Here is a 23,036-nt window from a genome sequence, read left to right as displayed (position 1 = left end):
GAGTTAGGAATTGCAGGTCTAGACACATTTAATACTGTATTAAATGGGCGGAACCGGAAGTCTGCGTACTCATCACCTGACCGGAAGCATTTCCAGGCAACATGGCGGATGAACAACAACAAGAGGAAGGGATGTCCCAAAAGGAGCTCGATGGTGAGAGGTTTCACCGAGCTTGAGCAGTATGTGGTCTTGAAATTAGGTTTTATAGACTGTGTTTTTTGTTTATGTAAATTATTATTTTATGCTGAATTAATTAGAGGCGATGCTGAGGAGAACTCGCTCATTAGGTGCTAACTGGCTAAAACGATAGTAACGTAGCTGCCAAATTAAGGTCCTTGGACAACAATAATGTGAATGTCAAGCTATGATTTATTATTATTATTTTTAGAAAATTGGAGTTCTGTCTACACGTACCCTTCTAAATTTTATAACCGACACCGATGTAATGAAATGTCTGCTTTATTGTTTACCCCTGAGTCTAGTTTGTTTACTCCTGTTTCTTTGCGCAGTGAATCAGAATCTGAATCAGAACTGAGTTTATTGCCAGGTCCACTCTCTCATACAAGTGGCTGAGGCTTGAACATTTAAGATAAAATAATTTAAAAATGGACCAAAGTAGTTACATAAATAGAATAAAGATGAGCATGATCTAAAACCTACAATTTCTTAAAGAATCTATACAAATTTACAAAGAATCTAAAACGTACAAATAAAATTCCTCTCTGACCTGGATGTTTTCTTGTCTTCCCTGTTTTAACACGCTTCATTTCATCTAAAATCATTTAATAGCACTTCTTGTAGTTGAGAACATCACACTGGTTTGAAACCTTGGTCCTGGAGAACCTCCTGCTCTTCATATTTTAATGTTTCCCTGCATCCAATACACCATTTTCAATGAATCATTCATTTATAAAACAAATAACAGCTATTTCAGTGTTGAAATAGGTGTGTAAGAGCAGGGAAACCACTAGGGGTTGTTTTACAATCAGGGTACGCAAGCTAAAAATCACATTTAACACATCTTCAATATCAAAAGGCTTGACTAAATAAACTTGGTTGTTTATTGTAGCCCTGTGATAGCTCTATTTACCATGCAAAAAAAATGTGGTGATAACGTTATTTTTGATGAGTGTATGGCAATATGTCATATTTAGCAAAATTACTCGTGTCATATTTAGAAAAAGTGCTTTTTTGACCACAGGTAGCTCCAAAAGGGATGCACTTAAATCATTCTTTATACCATAAAACACATATTTGGTTCCATATCATTGGAAACATAGTTAAGTTGTAATGTTGAATGCCAGTAAGTTTTCAGACTATTTTGATCAAATTAGTATGTAACTGTGTCAAAAAAATGTCCTCTCCGAGACAGCTAATTTTTTCGATATAAAATAACATATCTAAAATGATTATTTTCATCCTAAAATGTGGTCAAGATATTGGGACATAAATATTAGACAACTAACACAAAGCTTGCAGCCTTATATTTAAAAGCACTATGGAAGTAGTGGATTCTGATTTGTCAAAAAAATGTCCTCTCCGAGAATCACTTCATTTGTTTTTATCATCTTATAGCAGATTACACAAAACTACCATACACACACGTAAAAAAATTACCTGAAATCTGTTCTTTAACTTGTCCTTCACTTAAAAACTGGTACAAGAACCAGTTTGAATCAATTTGAATTTTGGACCCCTGTGACCAAACTTTGTACCCTGATTGTAAAACAACCCCTAAAATATGACCGGGTTGGGATCCTGGGCGCATCTCCTATAACCCGGGATGGAACGGTACCATCATGTATTTTAACGTGGTGTCACGTATTTTCTTATATTTGCCTTCTGGGTTTTTATATGCTGTTCCATCCTACAATGACATTTATTTACGTATGGTGGTGTAAGTAGTTAGCACGGTTGCCTCACAGCAAGAAGGTTCTGGGTTCGAGCCCAGCAGCCAGTGAGGGCCTTTCTGTGTGGAGTTTGCATGTTCTCCCCATGTCTGTGTGGGTTTTCTCCGGGTGCTCCGGTTTCCTCCACAGTCCAAAGACATGCGGTTAGGTTAATATGGGATATCCTTGAGCGAGGCACCTAACTCCCAACTGCTCCCCGGGCGCTGTTAGCATGGCTGCCCACTGCTCTGGGTATGTGTGCGCGGTCATTGCTCGTGTGTGTTCACTGCTTCAGATGGATTAAATTCAGAGAGGAATTTCACAAGTGTGTGATGAATAAAGTTGTGCTTGCTTTCTTACCTTTTTTGTTCCAGTTTCACAGAGACATCTCTCACAGCCACCATTTTATTAATCGGTACTTACATTAGTCATCCCGCCTTTATAGATGAACCCATCACGTATGATAAAGTTAGAAGAAAAACAAAATATATTGTTTGGTTGTTTTATTGTCAAAACATATAACTTAACTACTATTTATTCATCTGCTTCTGTTTTATGACCCATGTTTTCACAATCGGTGTGAAACCACATTTTACTCGAGATGGCACTCGTTCCGCCACACGGGATTTCTTTGTGATGTCATGCCAAGGTATATTCCTTAATTGGAGTTCTGGGCTTTTAGATCAATTTCGATTGAAAATATTGTGAATATAACGTTAATACAATGTGATGGGATACAGTAATACTGGATAATCGAAGAATACTTGACAGTGATGCATGTGAGTACAAGATGTTAAGTATGAAACCGCTGAATATTTAGAAAATGTAACGTTAATGTAATGTACTGTCCCATTCCGGTTCATACTTTCCATACCGGGTTATGGGAGACACCATCTTGGAAGTGTCATCGTTGGTAGAGATCGAGTATCCTTTCAGGGTGCTTGAAGAAGCATGTGGTCCATAATCTTGGAGCCTTTTGCTAAGAATTTGTTTCGAGTGGTGATCAGTTCTGATCCACACTGCTTGGCCTGGGAGGATCTTGCTCCATGGCAATACAAGAGAGTGGAGACAATACCCTATGTGCACGCCAGAGTGTGACGTAATTTCCGCTAAAATGTCAGGATGGTTGTAAACATCCGGTAGCCATTGAACGCGCACACTGTGCTGTCCATAGCTGCCAACACTCCCATTTTTTCAGGGTTTCTCCCGTATTTCAGACCCATCTCTACACGTACTAAACATGACATGTAGACGGACAAAATTATCCTTTAAACAAGAGTGTCATCAGAATATGTTAATACGTATAAGAGTTGGAGCCATATATTAATAAAGAAGTTAAGATGACAGGACAGATTTAAGTTAGAACATGAAGTTTGAAGAATAGCTGAGGTGGACTATTTTCTGCTTTTAAGCCATAGAGGTACATGATAATAGCTCGAACTGTAAGACAAACTCCCATTTGTTTACTATAAACCAAATAGCCTGCTAATGATTCCCACTTAGCTACTCAGCTGCATTTGGCTACCAATGTCTTTGCTTATGGTTATCAAAGTAAAAGCAAGGGTAAAAAGGGGAGAACTTGTGTTGAACTAACTTTTGAATATGTTCAACAGAACTTTAAACGTGTCGGTTTAACCAGTCCTACTCTCAGCTGGTGTGGCGTATCTGTTTTCTTCATAGATCTGTAGCAGTGGGCCCTCACTGTTATCTCGTTAGCCTTATTTTTGCCTGATACTTCCATCAGAAATACAAACATGTTTAAAAAAAAAAAAAAGGCATTTCTAGTAACATGGTTAAACTAAACCAGGACGGTTTGGTTCGTGACCAAAAGACAACAGTCACATCACTAGGCTGCCATCTCAGGCTAGCTGGAATTAACGCTAGCGTCAGCGACTTGCCTTCAAAATTGCAGAGGTAGGACGAAACGTAGAACTTGAAACCCTTTTCAAGTTTACTCTGCAGCGTTGTACTTGATGCTCTGACGATACGACGCACATCGTTAACAGTAAACTTCGGTAACTCCAAGAGGCACCTTGTGAACTTCATGGACTCAGCCATAACACCGGCACTTCCGCATACTGACTGGAAATATCGTACCATTCTTACACCAAACGAGGAAGTGATGCATGCACTGAGGCCACTGGACCCTCTGCAGGTTGCATCCCGTATGATGGTTTCCCAAAAAGAGGGAAGTGGACTGCCCAGTTGCTAGGCACTGGCAAGCCAGGACTGTGTGGGATTGATGTAACCGCCAGCCACAGTTTACAGTCAGGCGTCGTCCAGCTCCATGCTGTTGCCCAGGTTGCTCCAGCTCCACAGAGTGAAGCCCAGTCGATTCCTCGTGGAGGAGCCTGTATGGAGTTTGCCTTGCATACAAGGGTTTGGCTCTGCACCTTTCCCCTGTAGTGGCAGGATGCTTTGCAACCCAACAATTTTGGGAGTGAAACTAGCAATATAGGTCACTTTTATATAGGTCTGTAATTACTGACTAGTCCATTTGTTGTTCTTTCATATTAGTAATTGTGTGTGTGTGTGTTTATGCTGATGCACATGCTTTAAATGGAGCAGTGCTTCTGGGATGACAATCCAAATCTCACACGGTGTACTCAAAAAGATGAGCTTTAGTGTCAAAATGCCTCATTCACTTCAAGCTTGTAACTTGGTATTTCAACATTCTGAATTGGAGAATCCAAAAGGAACATCCCATCAGCTTGAAATTCCTACCAGGATAGTCAGGAAGATGTCCTCAACCCTGAGATCTTAGAAGAAGAAGAAACCTTTATTTGTCACATGCACACTTCAAGCACAGTGAAATTCATCCTCTGCATTTAACCCATCTGAAACAGTGAACACCCGTGCACGCGCGCACACCCAGAGCAGTGGGCAGCCACACTAGAGCGCCTGGGGAGCAGTCAGGGGTTAGGTACCTTGCTCAAGGGTACCTCAGCCCAAGGCCGCCCCATGTTAACCTGACTGCATGTCTTTGGACTGTGGAGGAAACCGGAGCACCCGGAGGAAACCCATGCAGACATGGGGAGAACATGCAAACTCCACACAGAAAGGCCCTCGCTGGCTGCTGGGTTCGAACCCGGAACCTTCTTGCTGTGAGGCAACAGTGCTAACCACTACACCACCGTGCCGCCACGGGGGTGTTTTTATGAAGCAAATGACATCAAACCATCATGGCTGCTCACACCAGGAACTAATAAATTAAATGAAACATCACTTCACGAATAGCTGTCCCAGGTGAGGGGCAGGGAGCAGGAACAGCATGTAGAAGTGATGTTAATAGATTGGGGGAAGCCATGACCTAATGGTTAGAGAAGCAGCTTTGGGATCAAAAGGTCAGTGGTTCAATTCCCTGGGCCAGCAGGAACGGCTGAAGTGCCCTTGAACAAGGCACCTAACCCACGACTGCTCCCTGGGCTGCTGTGGGTATGTTGTACATCGCTCTGGATAAGAGCGTCTGTTAAATACCATTAATATAACGTAATGTAGAAAGTGGCGAGGTGAGCAAATTACAGAATCGAGCAATAAGTATGAGTGGCTGTGGTACAGATGGGTGACAAAACCAAAATGAAGCGTCTTTGTAGCGAGGTCACCATGAGTCTCCACAATATCTTCAGTGCTCCTTGCCAAGTCTGTGGAATTGTGTTGGAGGGATGAACGTTCCTCCAAGATATTCCCTCATTTATATACAACCTTTATTTAATCAGATCAAGATTTCTTTTGCAAGAGACACCTGAGTAAAGCAGACAGACCTCAGGTAGGGGTATCTGAAAAACTTAAGCCCCTTTTGAGAATTTGTGCCTGTACTTTGTCCCCCACCACCTTTGAAATCAAAATTCTGCTCGAATAGAACGCGACCAGCTCTCCTGCTGAAACTGCAGCGCATGATCAGTGGTTTTGATCCAATTTGGATTAAAAAAAAAAGTTCTATTGTAAAAATTGTTCTAAAATAAATGTGAATACTTAAATATATGACTCCTTACCTGTTTGTTCAGGTCTAAATGTTCTGTAATAGGAGGTACTTCTACTGTCGTGTTTTCATGCCTGGTGTTATTTATTTATTTATTTATTTATTGTTCGTTCTTTGACAGTCCTGTGTAAATAAAAGGTTTCTGTGCTTGCATGTCTCCGTCGCAACCAGGATAAAAAATATTAAATGGAAATATGAGAATCCAGAGAGAGAGCGCATTCACGGTGTTACTAGGTTGACGGCAAAGATAAATGTTTCGACTTTTCTGTTTTCTTCCCATTCCCACAGGGCACCATGACCGCATAATAACGGAAAATGTACGGTTTTCGCTGTGAGCGAGTAAGAATGGCGTACAAGTGACCTATAGTCAGTGTCACTCTTTTGTGTTCTGGCAGGTTTGAATTGTCTCGCATATGATGAAGCTATTATTGCGCAACAGGACAGGATTCAGCAAGAGGTAATACCTGCTCTCTGACTGCCATCTTTTTTTCTTTTTTTTTAAATCATGGTATTGTGTAAAATGTTTGGTTTGACTCATCCGGTAACAAAGCAACAAGCAGACATTGTTTATTCCAGGAAATAAAAAAAATGAGCTGCACTTTGAGCAACAGTAACAAAGGATCATTGAGGTGAAGATTTTCTCAATTTTGCACAAATTAGATGATGTGTTAAGGACAAAAATCCAAATTATTAAATCCAGTCATTTTGTGCACATGGTATCTGATGTCCACAGTTCTCTTCTCCCCCTGAACTTTTAGAAGCTTCATGAGTTTTAATTTTTTTTTTTGTGCCTCGCTTTCAGCAGAGTTGGTTCTAACTGCAGAAAAATACAAGATAAAGTTATGCTTGTAGTTTCTAGTGCAGACGAACAGGGGCGCCGCTAGAAATCTTGGGCCCTATGGAAGATTACAATTTAGCCCCCCCTCCCCCCCCCCCCCGGTAAAATTTTCATGCACAAGCAACTGAATTTGAAGTCTGTTTTTGGCTGGCACTTCTACTTTACTATGCATGTGATCAGCTGCCGAGCAAGTTTAGGTGATACAATTATTTGGTATATGAACATTTTAAATGCAGAACTGTCAGAATTAGACTGAATAGACTGTTGCCGGTTTAACAGCATCAATTCTTGCACTCCAGCGAGTGTCAGACAAGCTGTGGAGAGAGCAGCCGGTAGTTTCTTTGTATATGGCCCATCGTTCTGGACTGGCACTTACAAATTTGTAAAGACAATTGATGAAGCCAAAAAAAGCTGACACTTCCTCACTTGATCCTGCAGCGTGTACCCCAGCAAGATTTAACACATGAACATTTTGATTGAATGAACTCCATACTAAGTTACCTAAGAATAGTTGCTCATAAAAAAAGAAATATCTTTTCATTTTAATGCAAGTCTTAATAGCCTAAAGCTGTTTACTGTAGCCTAGCAATTAAAATAGTTTTTAACCCTAAATCCTTTATTCATGGATTGTATTGCTCACCTCCTTCTCCTAGGATTTGGGTTGAGGGCCTACTGAGGTTTTTCACCTGACGTCACAGGGTCACGTGACGCCCGCCATTTTGAACATCAAGCTAGCTAATGTCAACATAGTACCTAGTATGTTACTGTAGCAACGTTTACGTTCAGTCATTTGGATGACTGTTAAAACCTTTCAGTCTCAAGTTTTTCCTTTACTGTATTTACTAGTTTACTGAGCTAGCGCGCTCCGGGGCAGGCTGGCGCTAGCTAGCGCGCTCCAGCGCAGGCTGGCGCTAGCTAGCGCGCTCCGGCGCCGGCTGGCGCTAGCTAGCGCGCTCCGGGGCCGGCTGGCGCTAGCTAGCGTGTGCTGGGGCCGGCTGGCGCTAGCTAGCGCGCTCCGGGGCCGGCTGGCGCTAGCTAGCGTGCTCCGGCGCCGGCTGGCGCTAGTTAGCGTGCCCCGGAGCACGCTAGCTAGTGCCAGCCTGCCCCGGAGCGCGCTAGCTCAGTAAACTAGTAAATACAGTAAAGGAAAAACTTATAACGGGCCATGTCTCAACAGACTAAGAAGTTATTTCATCTCATCTCATTATCTGTAGCCGCTTTGTCCTGTTCTACAGGGTCGCAGGCAAGCTGGAGCCTATCCCAGCTGACTACGGGCGAAAGGCGGGTTACACCCTGGACAAGTCGCCAGGTCATCACAGGGCCGACACATAGACACAGACAACCATTCACACTCACATTCACACCTACGGTCAATTTAGAGTCACCAGTTAACCTAACCTGCATGTCTTTGGACTGTGGGGGAAACCGGAGCACCCGGAGGAAACCCACGCGGACACGGGGAGAACATGCAAACTCCGCACAGAAAGGCCCTCGCCGGCCATGGGGCTCGAACCCAGGACCTTCTTGCTGTGAAGCGACAGCGCTAACCACTACACCACCGTGCCGCCCTGAAGTTATTTCAATGACATTTAATAACATTTTGTTTATCCTGAGGACCGAAAGTAAATGAAAATGTGAACAAACCTTAGCTGTCAGTGAACAATCCTGGTGGAAGCAGGTAAACGTCGTTCTCTAAGCCTGCTAACCTCAGTTTTTGCAAATACCTCTCCCTCTGCTCGCCCTGTAAATGCCCTACGTCGCTGGATAGTGAAGGTGTTTTCTGCATCTCGCTCCTTTTTCTTTTATGTTTTTCGTTTGTCGCCTTCCTCGCATTCAAACTGATTCGAGCCATGACGTCCAAAATGGCAGCCTAACATGACTTGGTCACGTGGGTGAAAAACCTCAATTCCTGAGGCTGAATCTGTGGATGTTGAGGGCACCTCATTAGTTTTGAAACCAGTTATTAGCACCAGTATCATGTAGGCTAGCCTAATATTTTATCTCACATATTAGCCCAGTAGGCTAGTTTACTGCACAAATTTAGCTAGTTCTGTGCAGACCTTCTACATTACAGTCATCTGATCTTCCATGGCAATAAACGTGAAGTATTTCAATAAAATGACACTGCACTGCTGATTGAAAAGTGTTGTCTTGATATTCCAACTCGGTTAAAATGAAATCTACTAGTCTATTATTAGCTAGTATGCTGTAATAGCATCGAGTGTCAGTGAATAATAGGCGAGCTTTCTCTGGGAAAAACTGAGTCACCAATTGTCGGCCCTTTTTCTCCCTTTCAGCTTTCTGCTGCTTCTCCTTCCGTTTTTGATATCTGGACTTCATTTATTATTATTTATTTATTTATTCATTAATTTATCTCACCACCATCACACCTGCTCCTGCTTAGCAACTTCTAGAATGTACAGCTCTGTTAGGCACGGAGAGAAACTGCCAGCTGCGTTAATAGCGGCGCTGTGCACACACGGAGCTACACATTTCACTGTCCCCGCCCACAATCAGACTGTACCATTACTAAAAAGGGAGGAGGGGTGAAATGACAATATCATAAATAATTCAAGGAAAATCTCATCTCATCTCATTATCTGTAGCCGCTTTATCCTGTTCTACAGGGTCGCAGGCAAGCTGGAGCCTATCCCAGCTGACTACGGGCGAAAGGCGGGGTACACCCTGGACAAGTCGCCAGGTCATCACAGGGCTGACACATAGACACAGACAACCATTCACACTCACATTCACACCTACGGTCAATTTAGAGTCACCAGTTAACCTAACCTGCATGTCTTTGGACTGTGGGGGAAACCGGAGCACCCGGAGGAAACCCACGCGGACACGGGGAGAACATGCAAGCTCTACACAGAAAGGCCCTCGCCGGCCACGGGGCTCGAACCCGGACCTTCTTGCTGTGAGGCGACAGTGCTAACCACTACACCACCGTGCCGCCCTTAATTCAAGGAAAATGTGATAGCAAATCATAACCATGTATAATTTGCATATTTTAACAGATGAAATGAAATATTTTATTTCAAAAACTTACACAAGGCAATGCTATTAAAATAATATTAATATCCCTCACAGGCCCCCCTGTCAGTGCCAGGCCCTTAGAATCGTCCTAACTTTCCCCCCCTAGCGGCGCCCCTGCAGACGAAGCACCATGATAGTCGAAAGCAGCGCTCATTCTCATTTTTGCAAAAAAAAAAAAAAATCAGATTTACCAAACCGGTTTTGATGCAAGAATACTGTATTAGTAGTGTTTAACTAATTGGTGGCCATGTTGTCCTCGTTCCCTAGTTTTAGTTAAATTGTGGCCACTCAGGCTCCATATTGTCCAGACCAACCAATGTTTTCAGTGGCCAAAATGAGAGTGATGCATTAATAAAGAGCAGACTATGAACAAATTAGTAAAACATGGCCACAAATTATTAAAACGAAGGAACAAATAGATATCGTGGGAATGCATTAGTAAAATGTGGTAACAGTATACACTCACCAGCCACTTTAAGAGGAACTTGTTCTTGATTCTAAGATTCCTGTTCTTGGCTGCAGGACCGGAACCCAATGTGGTCTTCTGCTGAGATGCTTTTCTGCTCACCACGGTTGTAAAGAGTTGCTATGAGTTACTATATCCTTTTAGCAACTCGAACCAATCTGGCCATTTTCCTCTGACCCTCTCTTATCAACAAGGTGTTTGTTTCCACCCACATTGAGAACTGTCACTCAGTCAATTCAATGTTTTTTGTTTTTCACACCATTCTATCTGTGTAAACTCTAGAGACTGTTGTGTGTGAAAACTCCAGGAGAAACCCCAGCAGTTTCTGAAATACACAAACCAGTCCATCTGGCTCAAACCAATATCCGTGCCACAGTGAAAGAAAGTCACACTTTTTGAGATCACAATTTTTCTCATTCTGATGTTTGGAGTGAACATTAACTGAAGCTCTTGATTTGTATCTGCATGATTTTATACATTATGCTGCTTTCATGGGATCAGCTGAGTAGAGAACTGCATCAAACTGCAAGTGTATGTGTGTTCCGAATAAAGTGGCTGGTGAGTGTATGCATGTGTTTTTCTTTTCGTGTCATCAGCGGGGCGCCGTACTTTCCTGAAATTAAATATTTAACACACTTTTTTTTTTTTTTGCATGTATATCAAAAAATTCTAGCATTTGAAGTTCTGATGATCCTCAAAGGTGAAAACAGAGAAACTGTATTTAAAGATTCATTCTGATTTTGGTGTCAGAGCATCACAGATATTTTAACACATGGTGTCTGATTATAAACTGAATTCATGAGGATTATTGCTATGCCGTAGTAGCTATCAAACTACTTACTCAAAGGCTGACATTAACCGTGTAAGAGAATCATGGTTAAAAAAAAGCTAGCAAGGTTTTAGACAGTCTTAAGACAGGCTGACTGTTTTTACCATCATGATGTTTGTTAAACATGGTCTTTGCAAGACAGTACCCTCATTAAGATTCGAAAGTAAATAATTTTCATATTTTGGTAAAATATATGCTTGCTTTCATAAATTTGAGGTGCCAAAGTATAAGTAGAAAACTCCAATTTTGGCTGACGCTTGGTTTTTCATCTACCAGAATTCAGCCATGGTGAGGTCTGATGGGTTTCCTCAGGTCATCATACCTAGGCCTATTTTAAATAAAAGTACCAAAGGGATATTTAAATAATACACTGATGGTTGTGATACATCCACAAGACACGTCTTGTGACTTCTGATGTGAACACATGGTGTAAGTCTGGGCTGCCTTGCAGGCTTGTAGTACTCGAGTCCAGGATTCGGATTTAAGGACTCATGACTTGACTTGGACTCAAACTCGTGCATTAACTGCATTCGGACTCGTATTTCGGAGACGAGGACTCTGATTTTTTCTTTATTTTTTGTAACATGCCATAATAATTTGGCATAAGATATTTATATCTACATAAATTTTTGTAATAATTTCATGTAAGAGTGTCACACCTGCATCAGATAGACTCTCGGGCGCGCTCCGGACAGCGCGCGCACCAAGCGGACTCTCACGTGTGCCGGAAACGACTCGCACTTGCACAGGATTAAGGTGCAATCAGTTCGCTGATATAAAAACTGTGGACTTTGCGAAGTATTGAGTTGTGTTGCTGACACATTACCAAGCCTTATTTCCTTGTTTGGGTTCCTGATCCCTGATTTCCTGTTTCTCGTCTTTGATTCTGCCGAGTCTCCGATAGCCTGTTTGTGCCTCGCTCGACCTATTACCTGTTTCACTGTTTTATGATTTTGTCCACTGTTTTGGATTGTTTACATGTCTTCACTTGTATTAATAAACACACCTTCTGAACTTACATCCGTCTCCTAACCATCTCTGACAGAATACTTCACACTCCCTGACAAAGAGAAGCACATTCACCTGTTCATATGTCATGTTCAGGAACAAACTAACGTTAATGGGGCTAAAACAGCCACCGTCACATGGTGCGGTTGGAGTCTTGTTCTTGGACTCGACTCAAACTCGACTCAAATTTTTTTTTTAATGACTTGGACTTGAACACTGGTGACTTGAGACTGGACTTGGACTCGAGGTTTCATGACTCAACTACAACACTGGCTGCCTGATGTGCTGTTAACCTGGTTATTGCTTAATTCCAGATTGCCACCAGCATTCCACTCGTATCAGAACGACAGGATCTAGCAGTACTTAAAAATGAATATGCTGAAGATGACTCAATTTACCAGCAAAAAATAAGGGTAAGATGTTATATACCTGCTTGTAGTCTTCCCTTTATTAAAGAGTAATTCCTGAACAGGACAGTGAATTATGCTGTATTATGCTGCTGTATCAGCAAACACATTTGAAAATGCTGTTAAAATTTGATTAATGATCAGTAATTCGAAACAGTCCTCCTCAAAATCTGTTTAATATGTATTTCCCACCAACCTAATAATATTAATCGTGATGATGACAGAATTACAGTGAAACCTTGATATTAAGACCACCATTGGGACCAGGTCTTAATATTGAGGTGGTCTTAATATTGAGTTGGCAAGACATACTGACAGTTGCTGAGCTGTTGCATAGCAACATGCATGCATAATGTTCTTGATACTGTTGTATTACATGTAATAAATTTATGAACTAGTTTATTGTATTTCATTGATAAATGATGAAATCAACAAGCTAAATTTAAACAAAAGTATAACGTGTGTGGTTTGTGTGTCGAGCAAGTACAAATGTACATGTAATACAACATGTAAAAAACAATATAACTAAGTTTTCATTTAAACTTTTAATCAACTTGTAATAGAATTAATCATAATTAAAACCATACCATTTTTAAATGTAAACCATACAGCAAACTTACACAAGTCATTGAAACAAGAAATTGAAATCTCGTTCTGAATACTCTTTCATAATTAGGCCACACCAATTTAATTGGTTCTCGGAATCGCTGCTTGAAAAAATGCAAAATAAAAAAAAAAAATCGAAATCAAATTCCCGCCAACAGAAAAGGTCACGTGACGTGATGGCACATGACGCCGAAAACCAATCAAATCGCCCCTTTCACTTTAGATAAAGACTTGTGGAAGAAACATGCCTGTGGAGGGGAATCCTACAAAGCCTGTGTTTATGATTGTTAGGATATTCAGCGAACAGAAGCGTAAAATCTTTGACAGGTATGTTGAAATTCTGTTTACTGGTTTGCCTGTATTGTTTGGTCTATTTCCACCGCTAATTTTACCATCAGTATTTTTTTTTATTTTTATTTCGCCCGCTCGCTTCATATTTTTCCTGAAAAAATCCGAGAACCAACTAATTAAATTGGTGTGGCCTTATGACACTTTTAACAACTTGAACTTTTTCTATTTAAATCGATCTACTAAAGCTCACTTCACACCTCGTTGCATAGATTACCTGCATTTTGCCAATTCCAAACTTTTCTGCTAGCTGACGCTGACTTTTACCTGCATTTTCGTTAATCGGATCAATTTTTTCTTTCAAAGACAACTCATTACGTTTTCTACTCATTGTCGTACAAGTTGATCTTAATTTTGCTGCATGACGTAAAAAAATTTTGCGGCAGGATGTAAACCGGATGTCGTGAAAGCTCTTGTGCCCCGTGTTTTGACACGACGGGGGCGCCCGTATTTTCGAGGTTTAATTACATTGATTTTTGATGGGTGGAACTGAAATTAATGGTCGTAATACGCAATATTGAGGTGGTCGCATTATTGAAGGCCGCGACCAATGAAATATATAAGCAAGCAATCGGGACCGTGAAAAACTGTTCGTAATTTTGAGGTGGTTGTAATTTTGAAGTGGTCGTAACATGAGGTTTCACTGTATATGTTTAATATCGTCCTGTTTGAAAACGTGAAGCTGCACCCAGATATTGTGATGAAAGACCCGATACTGGGATGTGAGAATTTATGATAATATTCGCTCCCTGGTGTAAAGCGACTCATCTGTTTTAACAACAGGACTTACAGAAGAAATACTCGTTCATACGGAAGACGCGGCCCGACGGAAACTGCTTCTACAGAGCCTTCGGTTTTGCCTACTTGGAGTCATTGCTGGATGATAGTAAAGAACTACACAGGTAATTCTTCACTCAGACTAGGAATCTCCCTGAAAGAGTGTGTACATCTGTGTGTGAATGTATGAGCGTAGATACACTTAGTAAAATGGAAAATCTTTGCATTTGCAGGTTCAAAGCCATTGCTGCCAAGAGCAAACTGGACCTTGTGAGTCAAGGTTTCACAGAGTTCACCATCGAAGATTTTCACAACACAGTACGTGAATCAGTCTGATACAGAGATGTAGTAACGACAAATGTGTAGATCGGATAAATACAACATAGAGAACGGACCACGTATCAGGCATGCGGCAGTGAGGTTCCTGGCTTTAGTGAGTATGACACCTTTGTTAGGTGAATAATTGGACCGGGGTTATTTTAGATACGAATTCACGTTATTTTTTTCGCGGTCTGGGTTCCATCAAATCCTGCGCTCTGATTGGCTGGCGAGCGGGTCTGTATCCTATGGTACGGACCCCGGTTATGGACCTCTGGCGATTCACTCGTTCACAACAACAAAAAAACATAGTAGCAATTTTTGTCAACGTTTATTTTCGCATTTCTAAGGAGAATAGCATTAATTTTACAGCATGGATAGCGATAACGACAGTGTTCACAGCGAAAGCGAGTTTTACTACCCTGAGGAAGAAGAAATAAAAGAAAACATTTCAGAAGAAAGCTAAGAACCTGTAACTTGCTAACGCCGAGCAAAAACATGGCTGAATCCTGAATGACTCAATTTTGTATAAATAGGGGACTACATAGGTGGCAAAATGTAGTTTTTTGCCTGCCATGGAAGTGCACTTGTATACTGAAGAGGAAGCAATTTGCATTACAGCTGTGAATGAGGATTCAAAATGGCGGCTCGCCTCGGTTTTCCCTTTTGGGCGCTCTTGTTTTCTGTTAGAATTTGGGAAAGAAACCAGCTTAAGGTCGGTCCGTGTGGTGAAATACCGTGACCTCGGCCTTGAATGCTGACTTTGGCCCAGAGGGCCTCGGTCAGTACTTTCAAGACCTCGGTCACGGTATTTCATGATACGGACCTCCCAGCTGGTAAATAACATATATATATATATATTTGAGGAATTTGTGTCCTGTCTGTCTGTTTGTCTTACTAAACCATGGCTACTTCTACATCCACTTATTTGTGAACACCTGAAGGTTAAGCATTGTGCGCCACGTACAGTGGTGCTTGAAAGTGAACCCTTTAGAATTTTCTATATTTCTGCATAAATATGACCTAAAACAACATCAGATTTTCACACAAGTCCTAAAAGTAGATAAAGAGAGCCCAGTTAAACAAATGAGGCAAAAATATTATACTTGGTCATTTATTTATTGAGGAAAATGATCCAATATTACATATCTGTGAGTGGCAAAAGTATGTGGACCTTTGCTTTCAGTATCTGGTGTGACCCGCTTGTGCAGCAGTAACTGTTGATCAGTCCTGCACACCGGCTTGGAGGAATTTTAGCCCATTCCTCCGTACAGAACAGCTTCAACTCTGGGATGTTGGTGGGTTTCCTCACATGAACTGCTCGCTTCAGGTCCTTCCACAACATTTCGATTGAATTAAGGTCAGGACTTTGACTTGGCCATTCCGAAACAGTAACTTTATTCTTCTTTAACCATTCTTTGGTAGAACGACTTGTGCGCTTAGGGTCGTTGTCTTGCTGCATGACCCACCTTCTCTTGAGATTCAGTTCATGGACAGATGTCCTGACATTTTCCTTCAGAATTCGCTGGTATAATTCAGAATTCATTGCTCCATCAATGACAGCAAGCCGTCCTGGCCCAGATGCAGCAAAACAGGCCCAAACCATGATACTACCACCACCATGTTTCACAGATGGGATAAGGTTCTTACGCTGGAATGCAGTGTTTTCCTTTCTCCAAACATAACACTTGTTATTTAAACTAAAAAGTTCTATTTTGGTCTCATCCGCCCACAAAACATTTTTCCAATAGCTTTCTGGCTTGTCCACGTGATCTTTAGCAAACTGCAGACGAGCAGCAATGTTCTTTTTGGAGAGCAGTAGCTTTCTCCTTGCAACCCTGCCATGCACACCATTGTTGTTCAGTGTTCTCCTGGTGGTGGACTCATGAACATTAACATTAGCCAATATGAGAGAGGCCTTCAGTTGCTTAGAAGTTACCCTGGGGTCCTTTGTGACCTCGCCATTACACACCTTTCTCTTGGAGTGATCTTTGTTGGTCGACCACTCCTGAGGAGGGTAACAATGGTCTTGAATTTCTTCCATTTGTACACAATCTGTCTGTCTGTGGATTGGTGGAGTCCAAACTCTTTAGAGATGGTTTTGTAACCTTTTCCAGCCTGATGAGCATCAACAACGTTTTTTCTGAGGTCCTCAGAAATCTCCTTTGTTCGTGCCATGATCCACTTCCACAAACGTGTTGTGAAGATCAGACTTTGATAGATCCCTGTTCTTTAAATAAAACAGGGTGCCCACTCACACCTGATTGTCATCCCATTGAATGAAAACCCCTGACTCTAATTTCACCTTCAAATTAACTGCTAATCCTAGAGCTTCACATACTTTTGCCACTCTCAATGTGAGATCATTTTCCTCAATAAATAAATGACCAAGTATAATATTTTTATCTCATTAGTTTAACTGGGTTCTCCTTATCTACTAATCCGATGATGGTTTAGGTCATATTTATGCAGAAATCTGGAAAATTCTAAAGGGTTCACAAACTTTCAAGCACCACTATACTGTAGCTCTGCCTTCATACTGTATTGTGCACGTTTGTGTCCACCAGAGGGCGTGATGGAAAAAGTGAATGAAAGTCTGCATGCACTGCAGAAAAAAATGAGAGGAGAAACAATGTAGTGGATGAGAGATGCTGAGAATCACTGCTGCTGGCTGGGCTTTAAATAGCAGATATCGCGCAGTTCGGTTTGAAATCCGACTTGATAGAGTACACTTTGGAATATTTCAGATCATAATTAATTAAATAAATGAACCCTGCTGAACTTCGGTTTGTGGGGGGAAAAAACAACAGTATTTTGTTCAGATATAGTTAGGGTGTGAAATGCGAAATGTAAGCATGCGTGTTATGTCCACACTGATGCGTAGAGCTGCTTCTAGAACCTTCTCTGTCCTTGCTGCAGGAGTTTAATGGGTTTTCTTCTTTCCTCAGCACTTTCTCAGAGTCTGTACTCTCTATGAGAGCATTATTGGTGGATGGGGTTACAAGAGGTGCTGTGTAATTTGTAAAAGACTTTCTTTTTTTTTTTTTTTTAAGTATTTGAGGACACGCTGTTCTGCAGTATTGTAAAATGGGACATTCATTCATTTATGTTTAGTTAGCATTTATCCTGGTCAGGTCAGCAGTGCTTTATGTGGGGAAAAAAACTAAGTGCCAGTACTCCCCATATTCACCTGTTGGCATATGAGTTGGGTGATCGGTATCAGCCGATCATCAGTAATACATTCTGAATTTTGAAGGAGGTTATTGTTAATGTTGCAGTTGGCTGGAGTATCAGTAGCAACAGGTTTTGCTATCATATCAGGCTCTTCGCTGTTAGCAGACGTGCTAGTGTTAGCTTGCCGCTCCCCACCTACATTTTCTGCTGCAGTAGAATTTGACTGTCGAAGAGCTGCGTCATCATCCCACTCCGTTTCGACTCTCATTCTCTTTGTGCCCTTTTGTGGCCGTGCCAACATGACTGTCCTGTTTTTCGAGAGGCAAGCGTCGCATAGTGCACCCTGCGTAATGTAGTTTAAAGGGGAACTGAAGTCATTTTTAAACTTGCTTTATTTCTTAACGTGTTATTCAATTACGTTTTTGGTTTTTATTAACCTTATATCGTGACTCGTATTGGCGTATTATATTACACTTATCAGCCTTTTCGGTTTTTAGCCATGTTGAATGTAGTTCGTTTGGTCCACAGCAGGCATCGCTTATCTGCGTGATCTTCACGAGACTTGTGCGAGACTTTAAATGTGAAGTGTCAGCGCCGCCATTTTGAAAACTGTTTACACAGCGGCCAGATCGCCATATCATTCCAATTTAGATTAATTTCGAGATTTGCCAGCTTCATCAGTGATGGAGATTATTCCATACGACTTCGAACCAACGTGGAGTAGAGAAGAGTTGGAAAGATGACAGGATAAGGACTGGTCACGCTGGTATTTACGTCATTACTGTCGCACAATTAAAACGTGCCAGATCAGGCAGCTGGTGGGTTTTCAAAATAATAAATACATGCATGTATTTTTGTGATAAATCCATATTATACTGAGCGCATTTCCCACATAATCCTCACTAAGGTTTCAGACAGCACTACAAAATGGCGTCCCCACTATATAATGCCCTGTATAGTGAGTAGGGAGTGATTTCGGACACAGGGAAAACTTCTGGCTTGATTACGTCAGCATTCGAAGGAGGGCGCAGGCGTCTTTTGACAACGTTGGTAGATGTCGGTCACTTTGATTTCCGCTGTACGTTTTACTTCCGTCTTACGATGTCTCGCACAGGTCTCAGTGAATCTCGTTTAGGGCCATTGCTTTGATATATGGACTGATATATTACAGAGCATATTTCAAACACTCATAACTTGCTACAGCAGTGACAAAATAGCTATCAGAAACGCATTCCTACATTTTATAAAATGAGAAATAGAATTTTGATTCAAAAAAATTTGCCTTCAGTTCCCCTTTAAATGTCATAATGAATCACCAAGAAACACTCTGATATGGAGAGGACAGGAAAGGGTACTGTGAGCCTATGAGAAGTCCTGGTACGCCGTAAAAAGTCCCGGTATGCCAGATGTTAAAATCTAGAAGTGGCGGGACTGTGTACCGGTGCATACCGTCTCACTTAAAGCACTGCAGGTCAAGAAGGATCCACAGCCTTTCCCAGGAATGCGAGATGTGAGGTGGGAATTCACGTTGCTTGGGACGCCAGTCCACTGCACACCATTCTCACTCACTCGCAACACGAGTGCTGACTGAATACTTAATGGCATGTTTTTGCGAGGTGGGTAGAAACCATGTTCAGATAAGTTCAGATCAGTAGTGAGGTGCGAAGCTTTTACGTAACCTTTACACCAGTGCTTCTCAAAGTGGGGTCTGCTTTTAAAAAAAAAAAAGAAAAAAAAATTTACAGTGATGGAACTCATAACCCATGTCTGTTAAAGTTATTAGCCCATCCGGCCGACAGGCGATGAGTTTATGCCATCATGTGTTGTCCATCAACCTTCTGCCGTCGTCCACATTTCATGAAAATCGCTTCTTCTCTTTCAATTCTTCACCGATTTTTATTCTTTTTTGGCAGGAAGGTAGGTCTGCCTGGGCTGCATATGACTTCTCCCCAAACTTGCATAATCGCAATTAATAATGAAGATATGGAGTAATTAAGCCCTAACGAGCAGTTTCCACACAAACCGCTTCTTCTCCCTCAAATCTTCACCGATTTTGATTCTTTCTGGCATGAAGGTAGGGGTACCTACTCAGATTTGCTTAATTACAATTACTAATGAAGTTATGGACTAATTAAGCTTTAATGAGCAGTTCAACAAAAATCACTTCTTCTCCGTCAATTCCTCGCCGTTTTGGATTCTTTCTGGCAAATAGGTCGGTATTCCTAGGATGTACAGTATATAGCTTGTATATAGCTCAACATTTATTGCGCAAGGTGGCCCACTTTAGATCGTTCCTTCTGGATTAAACAGGGCCGGAGTGAGCTACGCCGTCATTGATGGTCTCGTTATATTTATTATTGTGTTGTCATAGGCTGTTTAACAAGTTACTTGAATGGGTTTAATACAAACCTCAACAATTCAGAAACAGATAAATATCTAAATTGGATATTGGACGTCGGAATAACCAGCCTAATATTTGAATAGTTGGATAATATTAATAAAATAATTACTTGCTGAAAGAGACCTTGAAGGATGAGCAGTTTTCCTGTGGTGTACCTGTCTGTGTCCCACGCTTATCCACAAACCCCCTCTCTGTGTTGTGAGACACATCCATAAACATGCTTCAAAGCAGATGGATAAACACAGCTTATAAATGTCTCAGACATGATTATGAATGTTGTTAACGTAAACAGGGTTCATTTAATACATTAGCTTCGGGCTAGCAGCAGCCTTATAAATAATAAAACTCTGTCTTGTAGCCTGTTACCAAGTAAACACTTCCATTCAGATGTATTGTACATGGTATATAATTACTACTTTGAGTTTTGGGTTATATGTACACTCACCGACCACTTGTCCACCGCTCTCCACTTGTCAGCCAAGAACAGGAATCTGAGGCTACACTGGATAGTCCCGAAGGAAAAACATTGCATGATCTTTTGCTTTTGATCTTGAACTCCTCAGTTCTGTGCCAAATGTAGCTTCGAATTCCTTTAAGGAATGAAGTCTGGTGTGGTCTTCTGCTGTTGTAGGACATCTGCCTCAAGCTTTGGCATGTTGAGCTTTTCTGCTCAGCTGTCTTGCTGTTTAATATGTGTATTAATGATTCTCTGTAAATTGACTCCAGGTTTGTTTTAACTTACGTGCTGATCATGAGTACTGATGTTCTCAGAGCATGTTCAGACGTGGTCTGGAGAGACCACACGTGGCAGCTTGTTTTCGATCCTGGGTCGTTTCCCTGATACTCTGAGGAAATCATTTGGAATGTGATACTGTCTCATGTGTCATACAGAAAGTGTGTATGTGGTTTTTTTTTTTTATTATTATTTATAAATCTCCTTTGCTGCTTCCAGTTCATGGACCTGATCGAGGTGTGCGATAAGCAGCCGTCCGTGGCAGAGCTGCTCAACTCCTTCAACGAGCAGAGCATGTCTGACTACCTGGTGGTATATCTGCGCCTTGTGACTTCAGGCTACCTGCAGAGACAGAACGAGTTCTTCCAGTACTTTATAGAGGGCGGACGCACCGTACGAGAATTCTGCCAGCAGGTGACTGAGCTAACATCATCATCATCATCATCTGCCTGCAGATTTAACGAATGAAAGATGGCCTATTTTTATTTATGATTATTAAATGCTTTGGGACTATAAATAGCTGAGTTACTGTTGAATTCCTGACAGGCAAGTCTTATTGTGTCTTATACAACCATTCTGATTTGTCAGAAGGTGTTGATTAATTTTCTATAACAGCAGCTCTGACAATAGTTCCAGCTGCAAGGTTTATATCAAATCCAATAGTAACACCTCGTACAGCGACTTGTATAGCAGAAAAATTCGATTGAGACTTATATTTTGCGTTATGGAAGGAGTCTCCAGTGTCAGTGCTTTGTAACAGTAACGCAGCTGTTTACAGCTGCTATAACATAAGTGCTAACAGGGACAAGAGCCTTTCACAACACTGAATGAAACTATAAAGAGATAAGACATACGATATGCTGTTCTTTAATAAACGAAAAATTGTTAGCAATAGGAAATTGCTGTTATAAGTGAGTCACAATGCTTCCAGATGTGCTGTATGGAAAATATATTTAACAGTTATTCCACAAAATCGAGTCATACATGAGCTGATAGGGCTATAAGCCGTGTACGACGAGATTGAATGGAATAACTGTTTTATTCTATCCACTTTCACTGGATTTTGAGAAATGGAGAATTTTTATTTTTTGCAAATCCAGTAAATAAATAAATAAATAATAACTTTATGCAAAGCGTCCGACAAAATAATTTCCGCTTAGAATGGAAACAAACCAGCGAAACGACAGGAGCAATTTGTGAAAAATTGCGACGATGATAATTATTGAAAAAAAAAAGTTCTTACCATCAACTACCTTCATTCCATATTTTGTTGATTTTTTTTTTTTGGAGCTTTGTTTTCGAGTAGTTTTTATTTCGTCCTCGCTTGGTTCAGCAAAACGCTCCGCCATTTTGTTTTTCTCTACTCACGGTATATAAGCGGATATCCTTGTAGTAGAGTAGCCAATCAGAGCACACAATTGCTCATATCCAGTGAATGTGGATGGAATAACATGTTTTATTCCTTAGAAAATTAAAGCCAGTTATGTTCCAAAATGTAAATGCAGCTCATGGAACATAGAGTTAGAGGGATGTGTATCACTGGGGGCATTTTCATTTGTATGGAGGTAAAAGTATATTTGATTCTGTACACTTTTGTCTTGTAGACCCGCCACATCAAGAATTTTTACAATTCAAGATTTAAATATTGAAATATTTCAGGTTTCAAACCACTGTTTGTAATGTGAATCAGTAATCGACAGTTATGCTTTGTTTAGGTCAGTAATGAGGTTTGTTTTGTAAAAATTGTTTATATGATCAAGAATTGGAATTGTATTGGTTTGCGTCAAAATGCGACATCTGTAACCATCTCGAGAAAGCTACATTGGGATTCAAATCAAAGTGTTTTCCTTTCTGTTGACCAGGAGGTGGAGCCCATGTCCAAAGAGAGTGACCACATCCACATCATTGCTCTAGCGCAGGCCCTGAGCGTGTGTATCTTGGTGGAGTACATGGACCGAGGGGAGGGAGGCACAGTGAACCACCACATCTTCCCTGAGGATGGAGAACCCAAAGTCTTCCTCCTGTACAGGCCGGGTCACTACGACATATTGTACAAATAGCTGCTCAGGAGCAGTTCCCAACATCGACTTCAAAGCTGTGAAACATGAATACAGTGGTGCTTGAAAGTTTGTGAACCCTTTAGAATTTTCTATATTTCTGCATAAATATGACCGAAAACATCATCAGATTTTCACACAAGTCCTAAAAGTAGATAAAGAGAACC

General features: G+C 41.1%; 1 protein-coding gene across 1 annotated transcript; it reads left to right on the top strand.

The window, feature by feature from the left end:
• The first annotated feature begins 69 nt into the window (after positions 1–69).
• otub1a (OTU deubiquitinase, ubiquitin aldehyde binding 1a) lies at positions 70–22,978 on the top strand. Its single transcript, XM_060936289.1, has 7 exons — positions 70–153; positions 6,264–6,325; positions 12,363–12,461; positions 14,193–14,311; positions 14,420–14,504; positions 21,032–21,226; positions 22,675–22,978. Exons 1-7 carry the CDS (start codon positions 102–104, stop codon positions 22,870–22,872), a joined length of 810 nt encoding a protein of 269 aa, XP_060792272.1. The 5' UTR covers positions 70–101; the 3' UTR covers positions 22,873–22,978.
• Positions 22,979–23,036: the final 58 nt, after the last annotated feature.

Source organism: Neoarius graeffei, chromosome 12 (assembly GCF_027579695.1).
Source record: "Neoarius graeffei isolate fNeoGra1 chromosome 12, fNeoGra1.pri, whole genome shotgun sequence".
NCBI classification, from domain to species: Eukaryota; Metazoa; Chordata; class Actinopteri; order Siluriformes; family Ariidae; genus Neoarius; species Neoarius graeffei.
Note: the sequence above shows the minus strand (reverse complement) of the source record. Positions and strands in the feature narration are given on the sequence as shown.